Source organism: Colias eurytheme, chromosome 18 (genome assembly GCF_061535395.1).
Source record: "Colias eurytheme isolate Ceu_HAF_F1 chromosome 18, ilColEury1 Martin Lab GWU primary, whole genome shotgun sequence".
Lineage (NCBI taxonomy): Eukaryota > Metazoa > Arthropoda > Insecta > Lepidoptera > Pieridae > Colias > Colias eurytheme.
The window spans coordinates 7,525,357-7,549,411 of record NC_142997.1 but is presented as its reverse complement, the minus strand read 5'-3'; the positions used below and the strand labels follow the sequence as shown (position 1 = coordinate 7,549,411).

The window sequence follows — 24,055 nt, the reverse complement described above, 5'->3', positions numbered from 1 at the left end:
GAATCTCCCTCTACGGTTCATAGACTTTTGGCGCGAAATTATGACATTAGTTTTGACAACCAGCTGATGAACTCTAAACACCTCTAAACTGATGTTTCAGTAAGATTTTGAAAAGTTTACAGTGGTTTACAGTTTACAACACCCTGGATGTTGAAAGGGATGTGAAAAAGGGATATCTTCATTCATAACTTTAATTACAATGGTACTTCAAAATACCGGTAAATATAAAGCTGATAAAAGTGATGCTTATGGACGGAGAGAGCCAGGATCCTCGTCTGGGCCAAGGTATATGTCATTCAGTCTCATTTACGCTTCTTTCACAATAAAAATAGAATATAATAAACAATAAATTATAAGTACTGTGTATATTACAGAGAGGAGTCTTCAGAATCACGAATACGGATAGCAATAGAAAATGATAGAATCGACTCAAAGTATGGATTCGATAGAGTTCGTGATACAAAAGAACGTACCGGCTATCTTATTAATATGCATACGGTGAGTTTATTAGCCTAACATTTATAAATCCTCAGAATTTTTATAGCATCAATTCAACTTATTTGTTCTGCAGAATTTCTGGACTTAACCATTTGCATACTTCAAAATAATCACATAAATATTATATTGTTAATCTTCATTTAATATGTATTTTCTTTGGTTTTCCTGTATTCATTCATGTTCAATTATCATTTATGAATGCTTAATTTCTCATCCTTATAAATTCGAAGTAAAAGTTAATTAATATTGTGTTTTCATATTAATAGAGTAGTTAAAATTCCTTTTATTTTTTCACATAATTCTATTAATATTTGCAGGCTGAAGTACTTGATGAAGATAAGAGGCTAGTTGCAGCCATGGATTACTATTTCATTGAGATGGATGGTGCAAGGTTCAAAATATCATTGACTTTTCAACCCTACTTCTTGATAATGGCCCGTAAGGAATGTGAACAGGAAGTTATACAGTACTTGTCTAAGAAATTTGCTGGCACAATACATAAGATAGAAGTTATTGAAAAGGAAGATCTGGATTTGGTTAGTAACTTATGTTAATAACTTAACAATATGAGCTATAGGCGTACTTATGTATATGGAATACTTATGTATATGGCTTACATATGTATAAGGTGTCTATTAGCAATTTATCTAAACATTAAATTTTTTGTTAAGTAATACATAATAATACATAAATTGAATTAAAATTTTCAGCTGAATCACCTGTCAGGTTTAAAACAGCGTTACATAAAACTATCTTTCATGTCCCAAAACGAAATGATGAAAGTAAGAAGGGAGATATTGACAGCAGTGAATAAAAATAAAGAGAGAGAGAAGAAAGATGCAATCTATGCTGAAATGTTAACAAATGCACTTACAAGTGCTGCAGCAATAGAGCATGCTAAAAAAACTACAGATCACATGGAGAATATTCTGGACATACGGTAAAATATTTGACACTTAATAACTAATTATATGTACTTAATATTAAAATATTATTTAAGTTGTTAAGTTTCAATTTAAACAGTGTAAATGGAAGTTAGAACAAGTTCTAACAAAGGTATTTAGTGACAACAAATTCTAACTATTGAAAATGTGTTCTAATAAAAAAAACATTTTAACTGTAACATATTTATTAAATATTTCGTTTTTGCATGTTCTTTTTGGCACTGAACTCCTACAAAACGATTGGACCGATTTTTAAGATTTTTTTGCATCTTACTGCAAATTCGAGAATGTTTTAGATTTATAACAAACAAACGCGAAAGCAGCCGTAAGGAAGACACTAGTAAATTTATAAATTATCTTTTCTTTATCTGATTTCAGAGAGCATGACGTCCCATACCATGTAAGAGTGTCAATCGATATGAAGATATTCTGTGGAACCTGGTACACTGTTAAGTCCAGAGGTACAGAAACACCGATTTTCACAAAACGAGAAGACCTGCTTGAACGACCGGATCCAATTGTTCTGGCATTTGATATTGAAACTACGAAATTACCGCTAAAATTCCCAGATTCACAAACAGACCAAATTATGATGATATCGTACATGATTGATGGTCAGGGGTATTTGATTACGAATAGAGAAATAATATCAACTGATGTTGAAGATTTTGAATACACACCAAAGCCTGAGTTTGAAGGGTAAGCTTTATTTAATTGAAGTAAATCAAAAAAATATTTGGTTTTTATGTAACAGTTTTATTTATGCATTATTTTTTTGGGATATTTGTTAGACTTTTATTTATATTTTTGATATATTCCTATTATATTATTTTTGTGTTTTCAGGCAATTCATTATATTCAATGAAGTGAACGAGTTAGCGTTGATACAAAAGTTTTTTGATCACATAATGGATGTGAAACCCCATATTTTTGTTACTTACAATGGTAATTAATATTAACACCTTTTATTATGTTTTTTATATATTTTTTCCTAAGAGCTGAAGCTCTGTGTTTTGCACTTGTGTTTTTCAAATAAACTTAAAGATTTTACAATTTTTAGGTGATTTCTTCGATTGGCCATTCGTCGAGGCTCGCGCGGCGATACTAGGGCTGGATATGAAGCAAGAGATCGGTTTCAGTAAGATAGCCGCTAGAGACGGCACCTACGCATGTAGACCTGCTATGCATATGGACTGTTTATGGTAATTATGTCGAGAGTTGAATATTTATTTTTTTATTTTTTTTTGTTTTTGAAAATATTTGGATAAATGAAATACAAACATAACCTATGTTTTGTAAACGTCGCTGTATCGAGTTTTTCTTTGAAATTTAGGAAGGGTCTTTGTCTGATGTTCATGAAATCAAGAAAAGTGTAACTTCATTCACCCATGTATGATTTTTTATTTGCACTGGTCATGTAAAAAGTCAGCAGTTTTTGTATACTCATTAGTAAAGGGAATGTTATACACAATAATAATTTTTAAAATTAATTTTCTTGCTACCCTCATATTTCAATAAAATTTTCTCATTGAAAGCACATCTTACACTAAAATTTCAATGTTTCTTTCGTAGTTGGGTAAAACGTGATTCATACTTACCAGTCGGGTCACAAGGTTTGAAAGCAGTGGCCAAAGCGAAATTAAGATACGATCCAGTGGAATTAGATCCGGAAGATATGTGCAGGATGGCTGCTGAACAGCCACAGGTTTGTATGATATTGTGACTTTAGGCTTAACATATTCGAAAGGGAAAATAATATAGTGGATATTATATGAAAAAAATGCTTGCTTTCCCGTCTGTCCGTATGTATACTTATATCTTTAAAACAAGGCAAAGGATTATATGCAGTTTTTTTGTTAAACTGATTTTAGTATATTATATTATACATAAATAAAAGAGGCCGTCCATAAAGAACATTCGCTACATTTGTCTCACTCACTAATATATTTTGCGACCCGACCGACGACGATATGTTTGTATAAAGCAAAAATGAATATATGCGTAAAACTTATAAAATCCGTAAATTGAGAATGCTTAACATCATGATCACCTTATTTTAAGAAAACTTTTTTCAAATTCGTTATTTTAATGTGTGTTTTTATGCAGGTACTCTCAAACTATTCAGTGTCTGACGCAGTAGCCACATACTATTTGTACATGAAGTATGTGCATCCGTTCATATTTGCTTTATGCACCATCATTCCTTTGGAACCAGATGAGGTAAGACTTGCATAATGCTCTTAATATAATATCTTGAATTTGTTACAGTTTGTATTGTGTGTCATTAATTTAATATTCAATATTTTACTGCAAGAAGATATGCTTTCATCTTCTTTCTTATATATAAAAATGAATCGCAAAATGTGTTGGTAAGCGCATAACTCGAGAACGGCTGAGCCGATTTCGATAATTATTTTTTTATTATATTCCTTGAAGTATGAGGATGGTTCTTATGTAGAGAAAACGTAAACATGTACCACGGGCGAAGCCGGGGCGGACCGCTAGTTTTTTTAATAAACTCATACTACTCATCCCTTATTCCTTTGTTTTATTATTTGATCAATTTTAATTGTTCGTACATTAGCGTAATATCTCTGTGTGTTCTCGTTAAAAAAACCTAGATTCATCACACACATACCCACACTCACACACACGCGCAGGCACAAACGCATGCACGCACGCATGCACGCATTTAATATAAAAAAAGACGGGTTGCACTGGGGGAGTGCCGGCAGAAGTGAAAACTTGATTATTAACGTTCAGCATGTTTGATATTTTGGAATGGTTATCCGTCTTACGCATGGAATATAAGGGCTAAAAAAAAAACATCCGTCTTACGCTTTTTCGATCAGGCCACGTGTCCTGACGCGAGTTTAAGATTTTATACCCAACGCCGCTAAAGAAGTTTTCACTTCAATAATAATAACTTTCAGGTACTCCGAAAAGGTTCAGGCACATTATGTGAGTCGCTGCTCATGGTGGAAGCGTTTCACGCGAACATAGTGTTCCCGAACAAACAAGTGGAGGAACTTAATAAGTTAACTGCAGATGGCCATGTGCTTGAGACGGAGACGTATGTGGGGGGACATGTGGAGGCTTTGGAGTCTGGTGAGTTTGTTCTGTTTAATTCTTCATCATAGGTCATTGTAATTCAGCTTTTATAATCTTGGTTTGAAAGTACAGTTCGATATATCCTTCAGTATGTTAAAAAAAAGTTATAAGTTTGGTATAAATAATTGTACAGCACAATCCGTAAAATTAACAGTTCAATCAGAATAATATCTTGTGTGTTTATAATCAAGTGTAAGTTTTTTAAACTTGTTCCAATTGCCAACAGAAACTATTTTCGAAATCTCTAGGTGTTCTATTTTCTGGGTGTGTATTGAGTATTCTGTATTTCTAGGTGTATTTAGAGCAGACATCAAATGCAAGTTTCGCATAGTGCCTTCAGCAGTGGACAAACTGATAGACGGCATAGAGAAAACCATGAAACATGCCATAGAGGTCGAGGAGGGGATTCCCCTGGATCTAGTGACGAATTTCGACGAAGTATGTGGTGAAATCAAAGCAAAGTTGGAACATATGAGAGACCATCCAAGGAGAGATGAAAATCCGCTCATATACCACTTGGATGTTGGCGCTATGTACCCTAATATTATATTGACGAACCGGTTAGTAATTTGATTTATAAAAGAAGGATTAGTTCTGTTATGTTTTGTGTTAACTGTATGATTTTTTTGTTGTTTGAAATATTATTTACATATGGAAAATAAACACCAAAAAATAACACTAATTTCTTCATTTTGAAAACGCGTTGTGAGCGAATACGTATTTCTTGTTTTGGCCCTTTTGCTGTGACCACAACGCGATGTGAGCTAACACGAATTTTGTGTTGTGGTCTTTTTACAGTGACGACAAGTCGTGAGCTAATTTTACACAATAAGCGATTGCGATCTTTGTGTGTGTCAATTTATTAGCCGGATGTTGGAACGAAGTTTCTTATCTCGCGTCGTAAAAAATTAAGAAAAAAAATGGTAACGACACTTCGCTATAGTTGTAAACCGTGCGGCGTGCGCGTGTTTCTCTGTCTGTCTCTCACTCTCTCTCTCATAAAAAGGAAGCTAGTTATTTTAGTAACTTCGTTTCATCAGGGTCCCTTGACACCTTATTTTGACGTGACAACGTCTTATAATTCGATAAAGCCGGCTGCACGCACGAAAAAACATGACTCATGCGGCGTTACCTCGCTCTGACTCATCTGAGGCGTTCCATGTAAGGCTTGAAGTGCGAACGAGAGCGCGGAACGAGCGACAAAGAAGCACAATCGGACGTTGTCACGTTCAACTATCGTCAGTAAACCGACTTTACAGACAACCAATTTTTTTTTGTTTGTTTGTTAGTCTCCAACCGTCCGCCATGGTGTGTGCGAGCGTGTGTGCGGTGTGCGACTACAACAAGCCCGGCGCGGACTGCCAGCGGCACATGGACTGGATGTGGAGGGGGGACTATTGTGAGTCAGATACATGATAAAAATATTTTTTTTTTCAGTGACAAAAAAAAATTACTGATGGACAAAATAATTTTAGATAATTTACAGAGGGCATGGCATGAGGGCCTTTTAGTTTACCTTTTTTAGAAATTACCTAACAATGTAAATTGCTTATGTGTGATACAGTAAAGAATTGTTCTATTATACAAAAATTAATTTAAAATGTTTCGATTTTTATTCAAATCGTCAAATCAAATCATTTATTTATTATAGAAACTATCCTTTAAACCTACGAAATTCTATTTCTATATATTCTGCAATTTACCAATCCACACAGTTAAATGTGTTGTTTCTAATTCTCTGAGAGAATAAACTGTCCAGTCTATACTTACTCATACCACAAATATTTATTAAAATTTCACAGTACCAGCGACAAGAAGTGAATACCAGCGTATCCAACAACAACTGGAGACAGAAAAATTCCCGCCATTACATCCTGGTGGGCCGCCTAGAGCATTCCATTCCTTGCCTAAGGAGGAACAGGTATATATGACAAAAAATTGTATATAATAGTAACCTAATTAAGATGAGTCAGCTGTCTTTTTTGCCCACGTTATCTAAAACTTAAATTATAATATACCTTCCTCGAGAACCACGAATACATTAGTGAATTCAAAATAGTAGTAAGTACTTGAGTTTATCGCGAGCAGACTGACAGATGCGGCGAACTATTTGTTGTATTAGACCGGGAGATATTGACACAAAATTTCGAGTCATTTGTAACAGGATGGCGGTTCTACAGGGGTCTTAGTACGCAATGACAAAAAGAAAAATGGTGTGGTGTGAACGCTGGTACCGGCGGCTTAACAATGGTCGCCATACCGCCGAAAATCTGCAAAAATTTTATATATTAAAATTGTTTCATTCTATAAAATTAAAATATTCGAAAGAATGATCATATATTAAGCTTCTTTTTGTTAATTTCTACAAGTACACAGTGTAAATTAGACCTTAGCTTTTAATCAATAAGGCATATATTAGGCAGGATATGAAAAGAAGAGATTAGCAGACTATTGTAGGGTCGCCTACAAGAAGACCAAAGTGACGCGCACGGAAGTTCGCACTACTACGATTTGTCAAAAAGAAAACTCCTTCTATGTGGACACTGTTAGAGCTTTCAGGTATTCTTTTTTTTCAATTTTAAACTTATATATTTACATAGAATAAGTAATTCGACCACATTTTAAACCGGGTTTAAAATATGGTCGAGGTGTCTTAATAACAATAAAATAATTTTAAATAAATGCACTTCAACTTAAATTTTGAAAAATAAATATTTCAGAGAGTTTTAATTCGTTCTTCTCAGAAGAAATAATCTTCTTTTTGAGAATAACTTGCAATTTTTATTTCATTTAAGATGCTTTTCTATTCGCATTTACATAAGGACCATTTTACTATGGCATTATATAATTTTACATGGCATTATATAAATTTACCGCATTTCTACAGGGATCGTCGTTACGAATACAAAGCGCTAAACAAGCAGGCTAAAGCGTTAGTATCAGCGGCCGTAGCGAGCGGAGACGCGGCGGAAATAAAGTCTGCTAAGAGTCGAGAAGTGCTGTATGACTCCTTGCAATTGGCACATAAGTGTATTTTGAACTCGTTTTATGGATACGTGATGAGGCGTGGGTGAGTGTGATTTAGATTAAAGGAAAAAATGTGGGTAGTTTGATAGGTAATTAAAAGGTTTGGAGTGGAAATGGGGGTATTCAGATATATCGCTCTAATTCATTATAATAATGTAATTAAATTGATGCCTGACAGACTGAAATCTTATTATTTAAAAACTATCTGGCGGACTGAAACTTGTTTATTATTTTAATGTAGTCAAAGGAAAATCAGCGTAATCCTCGTTCGTATGGAATTTCCGGGAAAAAATTATCGTATGTTTTCACAGGTTTCAAACTATATTTATTAGGCGTGAAGAGGAGTCGGACAGACATATAGACAAACGGATTATTTACCCATATTAAAATTTATAACCTTTTTTTTAATTAGTGTTAATATGCCATTAAATAAAAATTACCATTTTTTGCCTAAACAGAGCTAGGTGGCACAGTATGGAGATGGCCGGTATAGTTTGTTACACCGGCGCGAATATTATCATGAGAGCAAGAGAGATTATCGAACAAGTTGGCAGGCCGCTTGAGCTCGATACTGATGGTAATATAATAATTATTTGTTTCTATTTGTTGATAAGGAAATTGGAAATTAAGAATTTTATATTTTTCGGCTGTATCTATTTAATGTATGACTTTTTTTAAAGCTTTCTTAGAAGATGGGAAAAGGTTTGTGATAGTGAAATATATTTTTTTAGACTTTACCTTATAACTTTTTACATGAAGAGCTTATTGCTTAAAATGTTTTAATAGAAAACATAGCAACGGTTAAATAAATGGCATTTTTATTTATTTATTATGTTACTGTAATAAAATTGATGGTATATAACGATCCTTTTATTTTGGGGGTATATTAACAACCTTTGTACCATTCTGAATCGAAATTAATATATTTTTTATTATTTTCAGGTATTTGGTGTATTCTACCCTCATCCTTTCCAGAAAATGTAACAGTACATACCACTCATCAGAAGAAAAAGAAAATAAATGTTTCATATCCAAATGCTGTTCTAAATGCCATGGTTAAGGTAAGAGAATATTTTCTATATTATATTACTATAATAAACTTAGAGCGGCCGTACACGGGCAGCTCGAGCGGTCGGTCGTTGACTGCTCGAGCTGTCGCTACAAACCGTTGACGGCTTGAAGCAGTCGTGACGGCTCGAGCAGTCCGTGTACGGCAGTGAATGAATATCCATAGTTCACCGCACAGTCGCAGCTTCAAGCCGTCGGTCTAACCTACTTGAAGCGGTCCGTGTACGGCCGCCCTTAGTTATTATGGTTGTTTTATATGTGCTATTTTTCTAGGATTATTTCACCAATGATCAATATTACGAATTAGTGGATCCAGATGAGAAAAAGTATGAAAAACGTGCAGAAAATTCAATCTTTTTTGAAGTAGACGGACCTTATCTTGCTATGGTTCTGCCAGCTTCTAAAGAAGAAGGGAAGAAATTGAAGAAACGATACGCTGTTTTTAATTTTGACGGGTCGTTAGCGGAATTGAAAGGTATTATAAATTTATTTTGATATAGTTTTTTTTTCTTATTGTAATTTTATAGTAAATATAATGTTAAATTACTCTTTTTTATCGAATACAAATACTTGCAACACTGTCCATCTCCAAATATATGTTTGATAATAATTTTTTTGAGGGTACTTTTTATTCGTGTTCGTAAATTTTCATTACAGTAAATAATACTTAATTCTGTCAACAGGTTTCGAAGTAAAACGTCGTGGCGAGTTGCAATTAATCAAAATCTTCCAATCATCAGTATTCGAGGCTTTTCTCAAAGGGAATGATTTAAAGTCTTGCTACGGAGCTGTCGCTAAAGTAGCCGACTACTGGCTAGATGTATTGTACAGTAAAGGCTCAAATATGCCCGATTCTGAACTATTTGAATTAATTTCGGAGAATCGATCAATGTCTAAGAAATTGGAAGATTATGGTGGACAGAAGAGTACATCAATTTCTACAGCTAAGAGATTGGCGGAGTTTCTTGGTGACCAAATGGTTAAGGATGCTGGATTGGCTTGTAGGTAAGTTACGTATCATCTATTGTTATTATTTAGTCTAATATTTCTGTGAAAATGGTGGAGTCTTTTTTCTTCTGTAAGGTGAAAATTTGCTTGTTACGATATTGCCTTATTGCTAGTAAAGATTTATTAATGTTTAAATAGTTGAAAGATTTTTTCACATTTAGATGTTAGAAAGAAAGAAACAAAGAAAAGTAATGACTCAAATAGATTTCAAACGGGATTTATTATATTATCATCCCGATGTTTCGCAAATTTTGTAGCGGGGACACTTTTTTGAACATTGCTGATTAACATTACATTGCGGAATCTGTGACAAGGAAGAATTAGTGACGTTTAACAATAGTGATTAGTGACGCGAAGAATTTGTGTAGTGTTGGTGTAGTGTAATTTAACTTATTTCCATTTAAATATTTGCACACCCAGATAGTGGGTAGAAGGTATTAGCGCCTTAACATTGTAATAACACCTTTTTTGTAACTACATTCTTGTAAATAAATGTAATTTGAATTTGAATTTAACTGTATTCAACAGATTTATCATATCCCGTAAGCCAGACGGTGCACCGGTCACAGAGAGAGCTATTCCCCTCGCGATATTCCAATCCCCAGCGGCCGTTAAACGACATCACTTGCGTCGATGGTTGAAGGACAACACTATATCTGAAGATATCGATATTAGGGACGTACTAGATTGGGCGTATTATATCGAGCGATTGAGTGGCGCTATACAGAAGATCATCACTATACCCGCTGCTATGCAAGGAGTAAGTAATAAGCTGCTAAGTAAGGAGTTGATGAATCACTTAATTTATATATACTATATATATAAGTTAAGTGATTAACCAACTCGAAGGATCAATTTTTATTTATGAAATATAAATTTTTGATGGTTGTTCTTAATTCGCTTGTACTTGCTAGGGATATGACGGAGAAATGTTTTGATAAATATTTATTTAATGTCCAGTCATTATTTTCATCAAAATCAGTTGAACTGGAACCTTTTCCGGGAGTTTTATAAACTTCGACTCGAAGGATCAATCTTATTAATTAAAATTTTGTTTATATTGGAAGATTTTGATTTGTTTGTATGGAATATAATATGCAGATTTCAATGACTTACTTGAAAAAATAAAAGAAACTTTCCCATTTTCAATAATAATTTCAATAATATATTAATTTCTTCAGCTGGATAATCCAGTACCACGCGTACAATATCCAGACTGGTTGCACAAGAAAATGTTAGCTAAAAGCGATAAGTTCAAAACAAGGAAGATTACGGATATGTTCAGTGTGCAGCCGAAGGAAGTGAGAGATGACAATGATGAAGAACCTTCCACTAGTAATGGTGATGAGGTAAGTAGTGAAGTCCCGTAGTGGGGTAAAAGGCAGACGTATACATCTGTTTCACTGATCGATTTTCTTTGGGGACGATGGGGAGATGATTAGTCGTCTGTGTCCTGCCAGACCGAGACATTTTGTTTTTCTTCGTCTCCACCGGGAATCGAACCCAAGACCCCTAGGTTCTACGCTCACGCGTCAACTTCTGTACCAAGGAAGCCGCCTTCTTGATGTGGTAAAGTATCTAGTTAATTATTATTTGTTTCAAAAATTCCTTTGGTTTCCAGTTTCCACATTTGTGGACTTTTTCCTTCTTCATAATCCAGAAAACAGGACCAAACAATTCTGTAGTTTTTAATATTTCGTTGTAGATTTATTTGTTCCTACTAATTAAAATAGAACTAATAATTTATTTCCTAATTAAAAAGAAAATTAAATTACTCCTTTTTTATGGTCAGAATGGTATAATTGACTTGGAAGATATAGGCAAAGAGCAGACAGACAAAGAAATAAGGCCGATGGTTCATACAGTGAAAAGGAAAAGGGAAGAATCTCCAGTGAAAGAAGCAGCCACTTGGCGGGAGGCACTTGGTCCACCGCCACCGTTTGGAAATACGAAGGTAAACTAATTAGACTTACTGCAGAATATTCAAATCAATTAGTAAAACTTTTTAACCTTTTTAAGCTATTGGATAGCTTCTATCGCGGGCGTTGAGAGTGGGGACCGAATCGAGAAATTCCGTAACGAAAAAACCTCACGCTCCCCACTACGACGTGCTCGGAGGTGTGGCTTGAAGGGATGCTATGCAATAGCTTTACCGCGGCAGTCCCCGAGTGCCACAATTCTTTTTTTATTAGCTTCACATGTGTGTTTATATGTAACCGACCCCCGACCCGATTCTATTGGACTCGATTTTGAACCACGGACATCGTTACATGCACACCATATTTAATTCAAACATTGTACACTTATCACGGATCAGTAACAAAACATTTTTTTAGGTTTCTAACTGTATTAATTATATTAAAGAGAAAATTTGTTAAATCTCAATGTATTTTTTATACAACTTGACATAAATATTGTCACTTACAGGAGGAACGCTTAGCCTGGATTGTTTTCCAAAAGAAGAAATGGAAATGGCAAATAGATCAAAGGGGATTAAATAACCGCAGTAAAAAAGGTAACATTTTTTTCAAATATGTACATAATTTGTTTACTTATATTTCAATATACTAATTTAAAATTGATATTCAGGTAAATTGGATAAAGACAATGCAGTATTGCCAAAGACTGTGGGCGCTTCAAACACCTTGGGCGGATTTATAAGAAGAGCACAACGCACATTACTAAATACTCCATGGCAGATAATTCAGGTATTGTAATAATTGCTTCACATCATCATTATCATAAACGCGGTTATGCAAAGACTACGTAAAGTATTTGTTAGTTTGATTTTCCCGCTTGAAGGACCATTTTTTCTTAATTAAAATTGTTTTTCAACTGTAACTTCTTTAGGCGCTTTGAGAGTAAAATTTCAAGCTCGCGTCATGGCGATACCATCACGTCATAGAGTAAGGCGACGATTTTGGTATTTTTGAATCTTATCAAAGAAGTTTCACTTCTGACACGTGTTCTCGGCACACACGCTCTTTTTTATTTCGCATGTTATGTTTTCATAGATTATTCGAAAAAAATGCCTACTTTTGCAGATAGCGGAGACGGGTGAGCCCGGGCTGTTCCGGCTGTGGGCGCTGGTCGGCACCGAGCTGCACCAGATCAAGCTGACGGTACCGCGCGTGTTCTACGTGAACCGGCGAGTGGCCCGCAGTGCGGACAGCGGGCCGTACTGGCGCAAGTGCACCCGCGTGCTGCCCCGCGCGCACCCCGCGCACAGCCTGTACCAGTACACCGTGCCCGAGCTGCTCTACCGGGAGAGGCGACAGTACGTGTGCAGCACATGTGTTCTACGTGAACCGGCGAGTGGCCCGCAGTGCGGACAGCGGGCCGTACTGGCGCAAGTGCACCCGCGTGCTGCCCCGCGCGCACCCCGCGCACAGCCTGTACCAGTACACCGTGCCCGAGCTGCTCTACCGGGAGAGGCGACAGTACGTGTGCAGCACATGTGTTCTACGTGAACCGGCGAGTGGCCCGCAGTGCGGACAGCGGGCCGTACTGGCGCAAGTGCACCCGCGTGCTGCCCCGCGCGCACCCCGCGCACAGCCTGTACCAGTACACCGTGCCCGAGCTGCTCTACCGGGAGAGGCGACAGTACGTGTGCAGCACATGTGTTCTACGTGAACCGGCGAGTGGCCCGCAGTGCGGACAGCGGGCCGTACTGGCGCAAGTGCACCCGCGTGCTGCCCCGCGCGCACCCCGCGCACAGCCTGTACCAGTACACCGTGCCCGAGCTGCTCTACCGGGAGAGGCGACAGTACGTGTGCAGCACATAAAACCGAAACAATTGAAAAAAAGACGTGTGGCACTCGGGGACTGCCGCGGTAAAGCTATTGCATGCTATGCCTTCAAGCCACACCTCCGTGTCCGTCGGAGTGGGGAGCGTGAGGTTTTTTTCGTTACGGAATTTCTGGATTCGGTCCCCGCGCTCAAGGCCCGCGATAGAAGCTATGCAATAGCTTAAAAAACCGATTCGAACTCATGATTTAGCGGAACTATTTTGTCATTATAACAAAAGGTTTTGTGAATGAAAAGGGGAATAGAAAATCTATGGCAGTCACGTGATTGAGAGTTGGCGATAAATAAGTAAACCGTAATTACACAGGAAGCTGATTTAATGAGAAATAATCGTAAGACAATACTATGTAATTGACAATACGCGGTCAAACAGGAAAGTGAGTTCGGAGCGCAGTCAAACAGGTGAGTTTTTAAAAAGGTGACCGTCGCGGGCGGTGCGGGGTGCGGGCGGCGAGGAGGGCGCGGCGCGGGGGGGGGGCAGCCTGATGTGAAGACATTGCGTGATGACGTAATGGTACGGTCAGACGCGTGGCAAGCAGCACGTGCGCTGATATGGGCCAAGCACGATATTCACATGCTCGCGAGCATGCCAGTCGGTACAAACATAGGTGACGATCAGGACGTGCAACCAAACGTTTGAACAAGCACAAACACATTCAGCGTTTGATGTTTGTCAAAGGCCAACAGTCGCTTGTGCGCGTATTTGTGTTCGTTGAATATCACTTTGAACGCAAGCGTCTGAACCCACCATTAATGTATAAGAGCTTACATAAAGCAAATCAAATTTTATATAATTAATCTAATGATTCTATAAAAATTGTTTCAGAGAACTGATGAGCGAGCTATCCGCCCCAGAAATAGAAGGCATATACGAGACACAAATGAGCTTGGAGTTCAGAGTTCTTGTACAACTGGGATGTATTTGTACTGTAGACCAGCAAGAAGCTAGAAGGTATTTATTTAATACCAATTAACATGTAAATATTCTTATTTTGTCGATTTTTTTTATTAATTTTTCTTGTTTTAACTCCAGATTAATACAATTCGGATCGAATAACATGGACTCATTTACGCTCAGTCAACTACAGTTTAAAAGTGTTGCACATCAACCATACTTACAAAAACAGGTGAGCACAAATTTCCATTTCTATCCTGCACTAAATTATAATGCCGTCATTTTTTTTTTTCAATTAATTATGTATATCCTAAGTTTATTCCCTTAAAACTTTATTTATTCCATAGGATGATGTATCACCGATAAAACACATCTTCCTGTACCAACATTCTGCACCGAATTCCACTCGAAGTATGTGGTCTCTAGTTTTAGGACCAATCAAACGAGCGTATATTTTTGTTCTTGACACGGTGAAGACAAATCAAGTTCCTAATATGAACACATTGTATTCCGCTGAAAGGACGGCTAAGTAAGGAGATATAAGTATTTTTTTAAATATGGTCATTTAGTATAGTATTTGTTAAGTTTTCCAATAAAATTATACGAAATATCAAATCAGGTACTTTTTGAATTGTACTTCTAATAATGTATACTTATACATACCTCAAGATTGTTGTAAAAATGAATATTTATGCAATCTATATTATTTCCCCTGAAATAGAGGTCAAAATAAGAAATAATCCTGTACTAAAAATTTTGTAATATTTTTTTCAGAATAAACTTAGGAACAGAAGAAGCCACATTACCAGGTTCAGAATTAAACTGGGAAGTGTTAGTGGAAACGGAAGCTAGAGCTGTATACCGCGGAATACAGAGGGCGCTACAACGGTATAGAGACGAGAAATGTGGGCCCACTGTGTTAGCCTTACAGACTTCTTTATCTAGTGGTGCTTTATTAGCTCTAATGCCGGGTGAGTGTGGGTTTACCCTATAGTTGGGAAAGTCCGAATATAGAGGGCGCTGCAACGGTATAGAGACGAGAAGTGTGGGCCCACTGTGTTAGCGTTGCAGACTTCATTATCTAATGGTGCTTTGTTAGCTCTAATGCCGGGTAAGTGTGGGTTTATCCTATAGTTGGGACTAATTTGGTTCAAATAAGTCCTGGGAAAGTTAGGAATACAGAGGGCGCTGCAACGGTATAGAGACGAGAAGTGTGGGCCCACTGTGTTAGCATTACAGACTTCATTATCTAGTGGTGCTTTGTTAGCTCTAATGCCGGGTGAGTGTGGGTTTATCCTATAGTTGGGACTAATTTGGTTCAAATAAGTCCTGGGAAAGTCCGAATACAGAGGGCGCTGCAACGTTATAGAAACAAGAAGTGTGGGCTCACTGTGTTAGAGTTTCAGACTTCATTATCTAGTGGTGCTTTGTTAGCTCTAATGCCGGGTAAGTGGGTTTATCCTATAGTTGGAAAAGGGACTTTGGTTTACAATTATTCTGCGAATGTTTTCTCTAGTTGGGGTAAATTGTCACTGTTAAACGCAAGCAGTTTCTACTTTTAAAAATTAATGTTCGGCTAATTCCTTTGACCCCAAGTTGGTACAAAATGCAAGTGATACAGTTCCAGAATCTGGCGATTAAAGTGTTTTTACACTCGATATCCATATAATTATTGAGTAAATTCACTTTAAGAATAAAACTCCTTCTCTTCATATTATATGGTAATAACTCAGGCCCCGGAATCACAGACACAATAGAAAATCTATTGTGTCGTGGACCGATCGGGCCGTTCGGGGCTCAATGGGTTAAAGAGAGCTTTGCGCGTTCAAACTTAACATTTCTTGTTTTCCTTAGCTCCGTATAATATTTTATACCAAAATTTCCAGGTCTCTCGGACTTCCCGCTGGTGCCTCTACACGTTCGAGACGTAGAAACTCTGTACAACACACTGGAGTGGCAGCGCATCGGCGCTCGGGCTATAGTTCGGCATTATCTTAATTTGGACTCTGTTCTGAATCTTACTATAGAACAGTGCAGGTAAAAATTACTTTACATTAAGACAAATAATAATTTTGAAGTGAAACTTCTTCAGGCGCGTTGAGAGTAAAATTTCAAATGTCGCGTCATGGCAATACCGTCATGTCATTGAGTAAAGCGATAATTTTGGTATTGAAATCTTGCCAAAGAATTTTCACTTCTGACACACACACGCTCTTTTTTTATAAAATATTCTTCCAGTTTCTTTTCTGAGGATTTTTTGTTTTAAATTTATGTTAAGTGCAAATTAAACTTGGCTAAACGTACTTACAAGTATTCGTATCACTTGAAAGCAATTTAACGTAATATTTCAAAAAGTCTACATTTGGTATATAAAAATAAATACACTTTATAATTTTGTGTATTACATACAATACATTGTATTTACATAGATATTTCCACGTGCCGATCGGCAATATGCCAGCGGATCCAACGTTGTTCGGAGCAGACCTTTTCTACGCGCGGCATTTGATCAAACATAACTTCGTGCTCTGGTGCTCTAACTTGGAACGACCGGATTTAGGTGGACGGGAAATTGATGATAATAGGTAGGTTTTTAATTGAATAATGAAATCTTGTATCTCTAGTTAAATTATGTATATCTTGTAAAATAAACCTTGTTTGAAAATTTAGTCATTCGTTAAACTTCGCTGTGACAAAAAGTCCATCGTCAAGTAAATATATGCCTTTTCGTAGTATTAACAAATGTTCGTAAAATCATAATCTGCTTCTGTATATTTGAATTTTATATTTACTGCAAAAAATATTTCCTCTCATTCTTTCAATCAACATATTCTTTCCAATATTCAAGTTATTTCCAGAAAGTCATCGATTGATTTGAAATGTATGTTTTTAAAAGTTCCTTGACGATATAACTGTTCATTATTAAAATTAATAATTATTATTTAACAGGCTAGTAAGCGAAGTGGAAGACAGCAAATCGTGTGCAGTGAGCTCGAGCGGTGCGTACGGCAGTGTGTGCGTGGAGCTGGACACGGACGCGCTGTGCGTGTGTGCGTTGCTGCAGGCGCACCACATATTGCAGGTGATTGTGGACCTTATACGGTATAGATACGGTCGAATATCGCTTGTACTAGACATGTGCAGTGTGTGCTCCAGATAATTTTAACATATTGTAAAAAGTTTTAATTTTCTTTTCGTATTTTTAATAATGGAGTAAGACTGTTATTAATCTCGTAATATTTTTTTTTGCCAGGTTGAAGGTACCAGCGTTGCTACGTCATTCGGTGCACAACATGCAAATATACAGGACGTGATGGCAAATACAGGTATTTAAAGAATGATAGCATAAAAAAAGGTGCAGCCTGAAAATCAGCGCTGTTTTTGTGCAGCATTTTGCTGAGGCTGTATCCGTTTGCTAATCTTAAGATAAATTTTGTAATGTTGTTGGCTGTGTTTTTTGCAATAAATTTATTTTCTTTCTTTCTTTCTTTCTATAAACAAACGTAAAGTAGAAAGATGGTAGATGATGTAAATATTATTTTGGAATAATTATGTAACGACTGAACTAAGTGAATAGAAAGTATAAGAGCCTTTTCCTACAATAATGATTGCAATAAGAATTAATGATATTTCTAAAACTTTTTTTTCTACTTAGAGAATTACTGGCAGGACCTTTATTTGAGTACCTATTCTACTGCTACGAGCACGTATAAATTTTTTTAGGATAATCAGGAAATAAAAAAGACGTGTGGCACTCGGGGACTGCCGCGGTAAAGCTATTGCATAGCATGCCTTCAAGTTACACCTCCGTGTCCGTCGGAGTGGGGAGCGTGAGGTTTTTTCGTTACGGAATATCTCGATTGGGACCCCGCGCTCAAGGCCCGCGATAGAAGCTATGCAATAGCTTAAAAAATATCTAATCTATGCTAAATTTTAATTACAGGTTCAAATGCAACAGTAAACTACGACGAAACGGCGCAATGCAGCGCCGCTTTCAAAATATTACGAACAATGATAGCGTCCTGGTTGAGAGACGTCACTATGTATAAGAATGTGTTTGCCGACTTTCAGATATCACATTTTTATAGGTATTTATAAAGAAAATATTACTTATTAAAAAAGCGAATACGTTAGAGGGTTCATTTATTTTTAATCCATCCTATGTTACTATAACTTTTTAAGTGAAACTTCTTTAGGCGCGTTGAGAGTAAAAATTCCAGGTCGCGTCATGACAATACCGTCCGTACCGTTGGTTTCTTTGGATCAATGCCCAAGAAATTGCACTTCTAACTCGGCACGGTTTCGTAAACTTCAAATATATTTTTCGCATTATTGTTTAGATTTTTTTACATATTTTAAGCATGTGCAGCGAGTGCATGATGCACACAATTTATTACTTCCACCTTAAAATCTGATCTATAAAATGCAATTTTATCAAGAGGTAACAAAACAAAGTATAAATTATATTTTTCGCATTATACAGATGGCTCAAAACGCCTACATCGCTGCTCTACGATCCAGCACTCAGACGCACCCTGTATAACCTTATGAAAAAGTTGTTCCTTATGTTAGTGGCGGAATTCAAACGGCTCGGATCGCAAATCGTGTACGCAGACTTCAATAGAATTATATTGTGCACTAAGAAAAACTCTGTTATGGATGGTATTGGTGAGTGTTTTTATTAACCCATTGAGCCCCAAACGGCCAGATCCGGCCGCGACACAATAGATTTTCTATTGTGTCTGTGATTCCGGGGCCTGAGTTATTATAGTTGAGCCAATTTAATAGGCAACATTTGACGTCTATCAATTTTATCTTCGAAGAGAGGCAACCTACTTAAAAACATCGATTAAAGTGAATTAATCGATACGGACTTGAAACATTTGTCAATCGAACTTGAAACACATTTATTAATCTATGATGATTTTTATGCACAAGTAATCAATGCATTCGATTCTAGATGTCATATTTCGATTTTTAGAGTAACGTCTCTGGTATTTAAAAAGAAAAAAAGTTTAATGACACAAAATTGTGGCGACGTCAGTTCTTTAATTCAGAAATTGTTTATTATGTTTAGAATGGTTTATCAGTAAAATGAAATCTTAAAATTACTTCTATCGGTCATTATTATAATAAATATGTAATCTTAATTGAAAAAAGGTAAGCAAATGTGCAGTTCTAACAAAACGAAATATCATGTTATTCTATGTTGTCGTTACTAGGTTACATTGTTGAACTGTCAAATGTTGCCTATTAAAATGGCTCTACTATAAGTAAGTGTGTTTATGTATATGTCACAGTCGTCTGGTTGAATTTGCTATTTGATTGAATGACTAGCGCCTTCATTGAATGACTAGGCCGAACGTTGATTTAAAAAAACGCCACTCAACTTCCAACTAGTTAGTGGATTGTAACATAGACCTATAAGCAGAGCGGATTTGGTAGGTAGCTGGGTAGAGCATCCGTCAAATTAAACAGAGATTGAATATTGAAAAAATATTTTTACAATTTTTTTTTATTTATTGTATGGTCACTTCAACGAAAGAATAAATCAAAGATTCACACAATTAGGGGCCCTGTATTTGACTTATTAACTATTAAAAGGAGATAATCTTTTTTACACTCGCAAAAAATAAATTTTAAATCAATTTACGATTTCAGGATATGTGGAGTTTGTAGTACAAAGTATTAGAAATAAGGAATTGTTCCATGGAATCGATATCCGATACAAGCAATGCTGGTCGTATTTACTTTGGCTGGATGAAGCTAATTTTGCGGGAATACAGGTAATAGTAAATTTTAACAAATTGATAAATAAAAATGCAATAATTTATATCAATATATTCCATACTAATACATTATTTTTATTTTTAAAGGGTAAATTGCCAGAGGGTTTGGTAGAAGTTGGTTCCTCACAAGTACCGCAGTCTTCTGAAGAGGGAGAGGATCATGAGGTAATTAGTGTTAATCCTTATATGGACAGTTAAACTAATTTCTCAGTAATCTGGAAAAAATGAGATTATTAACAATACTCGAGTTAAAAATAATTAATAAATTCATTTAAATTTTCTCAGTTCTACTATTTCTAAGCTAAAAATGTTTTTTTTTTATGAAGTATTTATTGCTATAAATTCCCTGTGTACTATTTAAACAAAATTGACCATGCCGTACTCATCACTATCTTTATCTTTTAAGATCGGTGCATATTATGCAAAATCCTAAGAATGTTTCATACTACACTTAGGCTTGAACTGTATAAAAATGCATGTTTTGATTGTTTTGTCACTTATGCATGACAATTCAAACGCATGTCATGCTTGCATTACCGTCTAGGGACTACTTTATAGTCCATATTACAAAAATACGTTTATCCACTCGTAGAATGCAGTAACAATGCAGTGGAACCTTGCGAAGCAGCTCCCTGGAGCAGTTCGGGAATACTTCTGCAGCGCAGTGGCCGGTTTCTTGAGCGCAGCGCACGCGCAACCCACACAACTAGCGACTTTACTCTCTACGGACATGTCGCAGAAACTTTTCCAGTGAGTTATATACAATATCTCAAGGTTTTTTTTATTTGGGTAGTAGTGCATTTTGGGCACTATAGTGTCAATTCCAAAGCCATAGCGCAAATTTCTAGAGTTTTTCTTTCAAAAGACTTCCCCTGATAATAACGAACACATCAAAAAAATAACTATAGAAATCGATCCAGTTGTGAACAAGGGAAATAGGGATTCATTTTTATAGAGATTTCAAACTTATTTATTGAGGCGGGAGCACATTAAAAGCACTAGTGATAAAAACTAGTTTTGGAGAAACACTTAAATAATTTTTGTCATTGTCGATATTAACAAATTTTGAGAATTCTCATCTTTGTTAATTGTATCCAAATTTCCAGGATCACAGAAAAGATAAGGTCTCGTATGCCAACATTAAAGCTATCAGACCTGGACGATCAGCCCGGTCTCATGCCGGAAGTGCTGGAAGGCTGTACTCCAGCGCTTTTGTTTATTAATGCCCTTTGTAAGGTGCTCTCGCTGGACGAGGCTTTGGAAGACCAGGTATGGAGTGTGTAGGATTTATTACGTAATTAAGATTGCATTTGAATTTTAAATAGATGCAAACGGAAATTTTTATCGTTGATACAACTGATATAAACTTTCATTGGAAGTATTGGACACATAATCTATTATTGCGTAGCTAATCCGGCTTGAAGGACCAAATTCTAACATGTACGACGATAGAATAAAAACCTTTGATAAATAACCTTTGTTAAATTTCACTGATTATTTTTCCAGGTGACATTACTCCGCAGAAACTTACTCCGACTGGTGGGCGTGGGTGAATTTAACCCGCTGGGCGAATGGAAACGCGCAGGCGCAGCTTGTGAGTTGGCTGAAGTGATCTGCAAAGTGTGCAACCACTGCCGCCATCTCGACCTGTGCTTGCACGCGTACCGTGACGCGAGCGACCAAGTGTGAGTGTGTACTGTGAGTGGATGGATTGTGTACTGTGAGTGGATGGATTGTGTACTGTGAGTGGGTGGAGTGTGTACTGTGAGTGGTGGGCGCGTGTACTGTGAGTGTGTATGAGCGTACTTTTGAGTGGTGTGCGAGTGTAGTGTGCGTTTGTGTGAGTGTACTGTGAGTGGGTGGAGTGTGGCAATAAGTTTGTGAGTAGTTGCTACAAGGTTCGGCCTGTAGTCGTGAGCCACTAAGAATATTTTTAGTCCAAGTAATATGCGCAATCTAAAATACTACTGTTCCTAATTTTATTCCATTGAACATGAAATATTGATGTAAATAGTCTCTTCAGCTACAATAAATCATTATTTTTCAACATCTAGGCCGGTCTGCTTATGTCCAACTTGCGGAACTCCATATGAAAATCAAGAGTTAGAGTGGCGGCTCATTGAGATACTGAACCGACGTGCCATGTCCTATACACTGCAAGATCTGATATGCACCAGATGTCATCAGGTAAGAAATAATGAACTATATTTTGTAAGGTTTAAAGTACAAGTTATCATTATAATATGAAAAACTTATAGGGTAGCGACTTTTTGTCAATCTCAAATCTTTCCGTACAAATTTCTTAAATTTCGTTTCGTGTTTTTTCCCTATAAGTATTATTACGTTCTTACGTATAAAAATCGACTGTTATAGCCGTTTTGCAAAAGATTATCTATACATATAATAAATCTGTAGAAGGGTCAATTCTGTACATTGAAAATATTGAAAAAATAACTAGCAGGGGGTGTTACTGGATCGATACTAAACCCAAATATGTGATTAAAAAAAATTTTGTCTGTCTGTCTGTCTGTATGTGAAGAGATCACGTGAAAACTAACGGTTCGATTTCAATGAAACTTGGTATAAATATACCTTATTATCCTGGGCGTAAAATAGGATACTTTTTATCCTGGAAAAATACGTAGAAAAAAAATAATCTTAATTTTTCAGTTTTATCCATAGTAGTTTTTCTGTAGAACTGCGAACACACGTTGCGTATCTATTATTATAGGCCTAGCCGTATTTGGGTCCAATAGATATTTATAAGATGTCAGAGTTACTCAAAATGGAGAAATAAACCATCCACGCGAAGACCGATATCCGCGCGAACGGAGTCGCGGGCGGAAGCTAGTAATTAAATAAACTAGTCATATCAATTCAAAACCACATATTCAAACTCAAATATTTATTAATTCAATTAGACTTCGATTAGGAGCGCTTTTCTATCGTTTAAATACATATTTTAATGTCGGGTTATATTCCCCAAAAATGTAATATATAACTAAAAAAAATATCTTTCACAGGTAAAAAGAGATAATCTCTCAGTCGTGTGCGAGTGTGCGGGAGAATTCGCGCTCATGGTGTCTGTAAAGGAAATCAAGTCACAACTTGCGACGTTCAAGACAATAGCAGAGTTTTACAAAATGCCCTTATTGTTGGAACTCATAGAATTTAATTTAAGTAATATGTGATATAAGGTTACGAATAAAATGTGTTTTAAGTCTTTGTTTCGTTTTATTGAATATCCATTAATCTATTATCCATTAGATTTAGTATTTTTATATTTTTTCTGTGGAAGCAGTCACAATACTTTTGCAGTGTGCCGTTTTTGAATAATTTTGTGTTGATAAACTATAGGTCTAGGTTACCTTTTACATAAAATAAGTAAAATATTATCATTCTACGACAATCATTGATACAGCTGGATTTAAAACTATGCAAAAATGTATCAGTTCTGACAATGTGTAGCTTAAAACTAGCGAGTTTTTTTTATTCGGTGGGCGACTGAACAGATTTTTATGATACTTGGAAGTGATGTAGGTCTGCAGTCTGTAGAAGTAATGATAATATGTACAAGAATGACACATATGCTATAGAAATATTTTTTTAATAGATTTATATCAGATGAGCGAATGCGCATTCTAACCCCACTATGTCAATTTTTTTTTGTGTGTCTAGTGTCTACACTAAGCCTGTTTAGGTGCAGAGCATTCCTCCATTGTTCTTACAAAAGAATTCTATATAATGTTCTAAAAATGCTCGCTCGCTCAATGTAAACGGCGCTAGAGTAGTTTTTGCATAGTTCACATACACGTTACACTTATATTCACGTTTTATTTTGTAGTGTGATGTAAAAAACAAATCAAAGTAAGTAGGTACATAAAATAAATGATAAGACTGCCTACGAT

The 24,055-nt window shown here is 36.3% G+C and overlaps 1 protein-coding gene across 1 annotated transcript; it reads left to right on the top strand.

Annotated features, from left to right (window-relative positions):
• The first annotated feature begins 92 nt into the window (after positions 1–92).
• Positions 93–23,351, top strand: PolE1 (DNA polymerase epsilon catalytic subunit 1). The gene is made up of 42 exons (XM_090112268.1): positions 93–285; positions 375–498; positions 816–1,034; positions 1,209–1,438; positions 1,821–2,141; positions 2,287–2,387; positions 2,503–2,644; positions 3,015–3,147; positions 3,549–3,662; positions 4,376–4,550; positions 4,846–5,113; positions 5,843–5,952; positions 6,356–6,474; positions 6,973–7,112; positions 7,441–7,623; positions 8,039–8,157; positions 8,523–8,641; positions 8,922–9,123; positions 9,332–9,653; positions 10,185–10,416; positions 10,838–11,005; positions 11,449–11,610; positions 12,084–12,171; positions 12,246–12,364; positions 12,701–12,933; positions 14,290–14,415; positions 14,497–14,590; positions 14,706–14,887; positions 15,133–15,329; positions 16,245–16,395; positions 16,788–16,943; positions 17,308–17,440; positions 17,612–17,684; positions 18,302–18,446; positions 18,842–19,026; positions 20,020–20,144; positions 20,235–20,312; positions 20,740–20,897; positions 21,254–21,416; positions 21,654–21,832; positions 22,202–22,334; positions 23,171–23,351. Exons 1-42 carry the CDS (start codon positions 200–202, stop codon positions 23,336–23,338), a joined length of 6,675 nt encoding a protein of 2,224 aa, XP_089968394.1. The 5' UTR covers positions 93–199; the 3' UTR covers positions 23,339–23,351.
• The last annotated feature ends 704 nt before the right edge of the window (positions 23,352–24,055 follow it).